This window comes from Nuphar pumila, chromosome 5 (assembly GCF_984573655.1).
Source record: "Nuphar pumila chromosome 5, dmNupPumi1.hap1.1, whole genome shotgun sequence".
Taxonomy (NCBI): domain Eukaryota; kingdom Viridiplantae; phylum Streptophyta; class Magnoliopsida; order Nymphaeales; family Nymphaeaceae; genus Nuphar; species Nuphar pumila.
Genome location: NC_143253.1, coordinates 135536117 through 135543217, shown reverse-complemented (window position 1 = coordinate 135543217; position 7101 = coordinate 135536117). Strand labels below are relative to the sequence as shown.

Sequence of the window (7101 nt, the reverse complement as noted above, 5' to 3'; positions counted from 1 at the left end):
TACTCGGCCCCAAGTAGTGGATCTGCTCAGCAAACAAGGGGGCTGCTGCCTTCCTTAGGGAAAGTGGCTTGAAAAATCGCTGCAACCCTGCCAGGACAGTGACACGGCTAGGTCTCTGATCCTGGGGGCGGTTTCTCGGTGTAAATATAGAAAAAAAGTCCATAGCCATCGCACATTGCAATTTGCATGGCAATGGACTTTAAGCACAAGCACAAACAAAACTATGAGAAACATTCTGGAGGACTGAAAATAGTGTATAGAAAACCATTCACAGATAATTTACATGGGATGGCTGTACAAAAGGGAAGTGAGAAGCAACAAGACAAGACTGAGATCTGTAACTGTACAAAGAGAAAGTCTGCACCAGCGTCTATATACAACTCTAATGGCTTAATTGGTAGGATATCAGCATGTCTAGGAAGAAGTTTGAATAGCATCAGGTAACATGGCCACTGTAACAACAAAATACTCACTGCCAATTGGAAGGTTGTAGGGATTAGTGGAGTTCGTCTGTCCTACACCAATACATGGCAACTTGTCTACCGTAGAAATGTTTCGATTACCAATATCATCCAACCGATCTGATTTTGTTTCTTCAGATCCAAAAGAAATTGATGCACTTACTACCTTGTGTTCAATGTGCACGATCTGCCCAATTACATAAATGGGTTTAGTTGGCAGGTTTTCCACAAACAGGGCAACTGACTCTGATGAGAGGAAATAATTAGAGCAATTTCTATTAATTGCTTCATAGAGCCCTCCTGAATTGAGAACAAAAGCGGCAATCTCGTGGACTTCCAAGCAGCCAAAAGAAATCTTATCCTTGTTTGCCTGTTACAAATGAAATTTGCCAACAAGCCTAATTTTTAATTTATGGAAACGGTTAGCAAAATTACCATCTCAGCAACCAGGACAAAAACTAACCTGTTTCTCAAGCTTGAGTTTCACATATAAACTTTTAACCAATTCATTCTTCCCTTCCAATTCCTTCGAGAGATGTCCTTCTGCAGCTTCAGCTCTTGAACACCGATCTTGGAGCTCAGAGCGGAGCCGAGACAGGTATCCCACTTTGTCAGCAAGAACTCGAATACAGGCACGAATGTCTGCACCAACATCATCCTCGCTATCGTTGACAGAGCTGAAATAAAGCAGAAAAAAGAAAAAAGAAAGAAAGAAGAATCATTAAGAGAATATAATTGCACAAATTGCACCATAAACACCATTGCATAAAAATGCAAAAGCTCCTCTTGTGATGATGCAAGATGGAACTCAGTTTCTCAAACTGGAGGAGGTTTAAGATAGGCAAAGATGCTTAGATATTCGACCTGCATGCAGTATTAAAATAATAGGTGGAAAAGAGAACAGAAATTAATAGCTTTAAAAAAAGAGAGAAAACCAGCTAATATATGATCCACAAAGTATCTTCCCAGCTGATAGAACCAAAACTAATAGAATTACCTTCCCAAAGAAAGAGCCAGGGACCGCAATGATTCAGCAAAACCAGCTACTCCAGCTGAAGCACTGACACAGCTACGAAGCCTCTCAAATAGACCACGTATTTTGACAGCAGAAGCACGCAATGCATTATATTCAGAAACCCGTCTCTCAGCTGCACACATATTAGTATGCGCTTCTTCCCTTGCCTCATGCAAGCAATTTTCCAAATGTGCACAATTCATCTGTATGTACCAAAGAAACATTATCATATCAATGTACGTGGCATCAAGAACAAGAGCAAAACGACATGTACAATCATGCATCAGAAGATGTATGTCAACATGATATGCATACATCCCGATATTTTGGTGCAAGAAACATGGCAGACCAATACAACAATGTCTGAGGCAACAAAATACAGTGGCCGTCAAGAACCAGGTTTTCCATTTGCCGTCCTTGTTTGCCATATCAATCCCCCTAACTGAACCTATATGATTCCCCATGTTATTTCTATGTATTCTTGTGTGTGGCATGAAGTAGAAGCAGGCAGAAAAACTCTTAAGAAAAGAAGGTAGAACACAAACACTTTTAAGGATACTGAAGACATGGATGTAGATCATCTCATGAAATAAAGAGTTATGGTTGACGAGCATGATAAATATAACAATGTAAGCAGACCTGACATGTCTACAACAACTGCAAACAGTAATAGCACACTGCCAGTGGTTTAGCACTTCCAAAACTAAAACAAAATGTGTGATGTTTCGTTTGAACATTAAATCCACTCACAATTGGAAAAAACTAAATAGATTGACAGTCTGGAACACCTAGAAAGATATGAAGTATTCAAATGCAAAGTAGAAAAAAGAAGAATAAAATATCAATATCCAGTTATTGCATGTATATAAAAGTTTTTTCGAACAAGACACCTGAGAATCATCCAGGAGCTTTAAACTAATTTCAAGTTCTCTTCTGAGTGATGCAACTTCTTCCAAAGCAGAACTAAGTTTTGATTCAGTCTCACTGCATTCATTTGATTTCTCCGCTAGAGTATTTTGCAGCTCTGAAATGAGTATGTCCTCCGCTTTGGAAGCTCCATCAGAATGATCAGTAGCATTGAATCCCTGGGAAATGGTGTCAAGGGGATCTTCTATGCTTGCAATTGTGGTACCTGCTGTTTCCTCCCCCAACTGCTTTGTTGCATTGTCTAATCCATCACCAGTTAGAGGTTCAATTCGACGTGTATCTAGCATTGATGAATCCAATGAACAAGGCACAGAATCTGCATGTGATTGTGGCATGGCTGGAAGATCCGTCATATTCTCGTCCATACCTTCTTGAAGCTTAGAGCTTTGTCCAGGGAAATGCTCTTCCTTGGTGTCTAATGAAGCTGAGATACAAGAGACCTCATCCATAGGGTCAGGAGAAATATCGGGGCCTGGTCCTGCTGCATCCGCTGATAGATCAGAAACATAGTTGTCATTCTTCAATGACGAAAGTGAATTTTCAGATATATTTTTCCCATCAGGTACTGGATGCACCTGGAGATACTGTTCAGATAACCTCTGTTCAAGTTCCTGAATACGTTTTTCATAAGAGATGCACTGCATCTGTTTCACCCTTACCATTTCCTGGAGATGTTTGCAATATTCATCCTTCAGATGCAAAGCTTCTGCAGTCGTCTTCAGCACGGTACCTATCTTACTATCATCCAGGGATGCATAATCAATGTCAGGGCCAATAGAGCAAACTAAAGCTATTGCTGAAGCTAGTTCTGCTTTGAGCCAAGCATTTTCAACTTCTATCTTGCTTGTTCCTGCAATCTCAACAGAGTCACAGTCCTCCAGGAGCTCATCTGTTTCATTTTTCTGAAATGAGCCTTCAGACCTTTCATCAACCTGCCCTGAGTGACAACTGGAATGCGAAGTGGAAAATGAACCCCTTGCCACAGCATTCTTCTCCATTTTTAATGATAACACACACACATATTCAGGTGCATAACGATCTATATCTGCTATATCAATCTCAAGCAAGTTTGCATCAAAGGGAATTATGTTAACATCACATTGACTAGGAGAGTCAAAGAGCCCCATCAATGCCAGTATATCACGAGGGATGTATGGACTATGTGCTTTTAAAAACTCCTCCCTTCCTTTAACTTCAACATCCCTTTTCCTTGCCAGTCTTTCCGCTAACTGTCCAGCCAGTCCCAAATAGAGTTTCATCCAAGTCTTCCTCCTGACTATCTCAGCAAGGCATGCCCTGTAGGCAGGTCCAATCCTACGTACCATTTTGAAATCACCAAAGAGTTCATCCTGGCGGCCCATTGCTTCCTTGAAAGCTGGAAGTTGTAAACGGATGTCCCTGATGGATGATTGAACTGATGCTATTTTTTGCATACTAGCATGTACAAATAAGTTCATGTCATTTTTTTTAATCCTACAAAATTCAAGCAGCTTGCCAATAGCGCGATCACATGCCTGCATCTTGGGGATGTGACTCTTGTGATGGACATCATACATCGGACCAAGGGCTGAAACTGCATCATGAGGACGAATTGATGAAGATAACTGGCACCTCACACAGTCATCCACAAGTTTCTTTACCGTATTGACATCCTTGCTGCAGTAAACAAGTTAGTTTTAGAGCCTCCTCATGCCTATGACTAAAGCTGAGATGTGCTGTGTAAAGAAAATGAAACAAATACAAATTGCTTTGAAAATTGACCAAACACTGTAATTTTCTGTGCTATTGCTTGCACCATAATAGTTTCAGAAATTGGGAAGGGTGCTGAAAATTGACCAAACCATATCTCACGACACAGCCCTTCCTGCTCTCTTATTATTGTGAAGGGCATCTATCAGGTTTCCATCCATTACAAAGCTGGAAAACAGATAGAAGGGTGATGTCCCAGCCAACCAGAATTAATCCCACCAGTTTCCAGCATTTCCAACACCATAAAGTCATATACTAGCAACCATAGGATTAGCTCTCTCTCTCTCTCTCTCTCTCTCTCTCTCTCTCTCTCTCTCTCTCTCTCTCTCTCTCTCTCTCTCTCTCTCTCTCTCTCTTATATATATATATATAGGGCCACTAGAATATGTTAACTGGAAATATGTGAACTGGAGTATGAACCGAGATTTTCATTGGTTTATTTATTTATTTCTTAAATTTCACCATACGGATGTGATCTAAAGGATTAGTTTTATAGAGACCGACTCATGCATACGAAGGATCTTTTAAGGCTTGAAAATCAACAGCTCAAAATTTTTGTAAATATTCAAGCATCCAAAACTCACATTATTCATCAAAAATACATGATCCAACAGTCGATTCCTAGCAAATGGACCATGCCGAATACATCTGCAGGTTGTATTTGCGAAAAAAGTGTCGAAAATGCCTAGTTCAAATCCTGGTTCACATATTTCCAGTTAACATATATATATATATATATACTATGAGCAGATATACTATGCAACTGGTTCACTTCAGTTAGACTAAAAAAATCATTCAAACTGAAGTGATATGTTTAATCCATCACTAGAAGTTTTGGTGTCATCCCAAGATTACTTCACAATTCTTCAAGAGAACATTGTAATTTTTTTTAACAGGACCAAAAAGAGTAATCACAACTTCTAGTCTACAGGGAAGTGAACTATGATTTCAAACGGATGTGTGTCAACAGTAATAAAATAATAGTAAGCAACTCCTAGCATGATGAACTTAGTCACTGAATAAAAATTAAATACGATCTGGATATACTGCATTCGCAGAAAGAAATCTGGTTGAAAGAAAACAAACCTCAGAGATTGCATCATACTAGTCTGCTCATCAAGATAATGCTGATGGTCTTTAATCATGTGCTCCACCTCCCGTATGCAAACAGATGATTTATTTATGAACAGATCTTCAACTCTGCATTTTAGTTCAGAATACATTGCCTTGAGCTGAGAAACCTTTGATTCAAACTGCTTGTGGGAGCCTGTGCAATTCTCAGCAGACTTACGCAGGCCTTCCTCTTTGATGAAATCCAGCAGGGACTTGCGTGAATCAGTCTGAAGAGCTGGATGCAGTTTACATGACCTCAGCTTCTCGATGTCCTTATCCAAGTTCGTCAAAAGATCCAAGTGATACCGATGCTGTTGGGAGAAACACTTCATGAAATCCATGTACATTTGATTAATCATCTGATAATAGTGATCCATATTCCCTCTAGCAGTCTCCAATGCCTTCTCCTGCACCTTTTGCTCTCTCAAAAGCCGCCTGCAAATCTCAAATTTATCTTGAGTCGATCCATAGATAGCGTGCCCCCTCTGAAAATGGTAACGGAACTGTCTTTCATAGGAAGGCAAAGCCTTTAGAGCAGGGTCGGGTGCACCATCCAAAGGATGGGGGTTCCGCGAAGGTGAAGGCAATGGAGGTTCCAGAATCTCAGGTATCTCAATCAGCTCAGGGACAGGTAGGGGACAGTCAGGGACTAATTTAGCTCGGTTATATAGAAACAACTCGCGCCCTTCGCAAGGGAGCTTGTAATACGAGAGAGGCCGATTAGGCTCGAGCTTCACGTCCCCGCACAGAAGAAGTTGCACGTTAAGTGGAATTCCAGAGAGCAACTCCAAGCAAGTCTGCACCGCTGCAACAGACATTCCTTCGTCGCAATCGACTTCGAAACTGCGCCCATTTTCTGCAACATGAACCACCAATTTCCCACCACCACCACCCACATACTCGCTCCCCACAGAACTCATCGTCACTACCACACGGAAAGCCCCTGAACAAGAACCTTCAATCAGAAATCATCCTAAATACACAATTCCCAAATAAATTATACTCAAACCCATTCCTCAACATAAGAAACGAGGAAAAGAGCAAACAGTATTTCCATCAAACCGAATACCCATCAATCACTAATTGCTCATTACGTGTCTGATATGAGAAAACAAAGATATTTAACAGAATTTCTGCAGGAACAGATTGCCCAATTCAAAGAGCAACCTTGTCATCTAACGAATTTCGGTCATATAAGAGAAACCCATCATCATAAACACCACAATTTACTCGTTGCCTCAAAATTCCTATCAACCTCTTATGGTAACACAGAAGGAAACCCACACCCATCATCAAAGAAAAACCAAAATAACAAAAAACCCGCAACAAAATAAAGAAAGAAAAAAGATACTTTATCACCAACAAAAGAATACCCATGAATCGGATTCCGAAAGAAAACAACATACCCGAATCAACCAACGCTCATTCGCATAACCACGAAGATGGGACGATCAATTGCTCGCTGCCCACCGAACCAGAATTTCAACCCCTTCAGCAACTATTTTTCTTCTTCTCCCCTTCCTTTTTATTATTTTAATCATTTACTATTCACCATTTGGTCGGTTTATTTATTGGCTGGAGGTTGAATTGAACAAAAGAGAGAGAGAGAGAGAGAGAGAGAGAGAGAGAAGCTTCTGCAACAAGCAACCCCTCGTCACCCACAGCAGAAGACCTCTCTCCTCAGCCGGAGAAGGTTTGGAAAAGAGAAACAGCTCCAGCAGTTTCTTGCGATTTAGATTTGTTATATTATTTTATTTTTCGTTTTTTAGTTAATAATTTGTCTTTTTGGTAAGGCAAGGAGAAAGCTGGGGTTAGGAAGACCCCTGCCAGTTATAG

General features: G+C 40.5%; 1 protein-coding gene across 1 annotated transcript; it reads right to left on the bottom strand.

Annotated features, from left to right (window-relative positions):
- Positions 1-236: 236 nt before the first annotated feature.
- LOC149838904 (autophagy-related protein 11-like) lies at positions 237-6982 on the bottom strand. The gene is made up of 6 exons (XM_090006871.1): positions 6672-6982; positions 5239-6208; positions 2367-4059; positions 1459-1679; positions 925-1138; positions 237-831 (listed from the first exon to the last, which is right to left on the bottom strand). Exons 2-6 carry the CDS (start codon positions 6183-6185, stop codon positions 415-417), a joined length of 3492 nt encoding a protein of 1163 aa, XP_089862997.1. The 5' UTR covers positions 6186-6208; positions 6672-6982; the 3' UTR covers positions 237-414.
- Between the last annotated feature and the right edge of the window lie 119 nt (positions 6983-7101).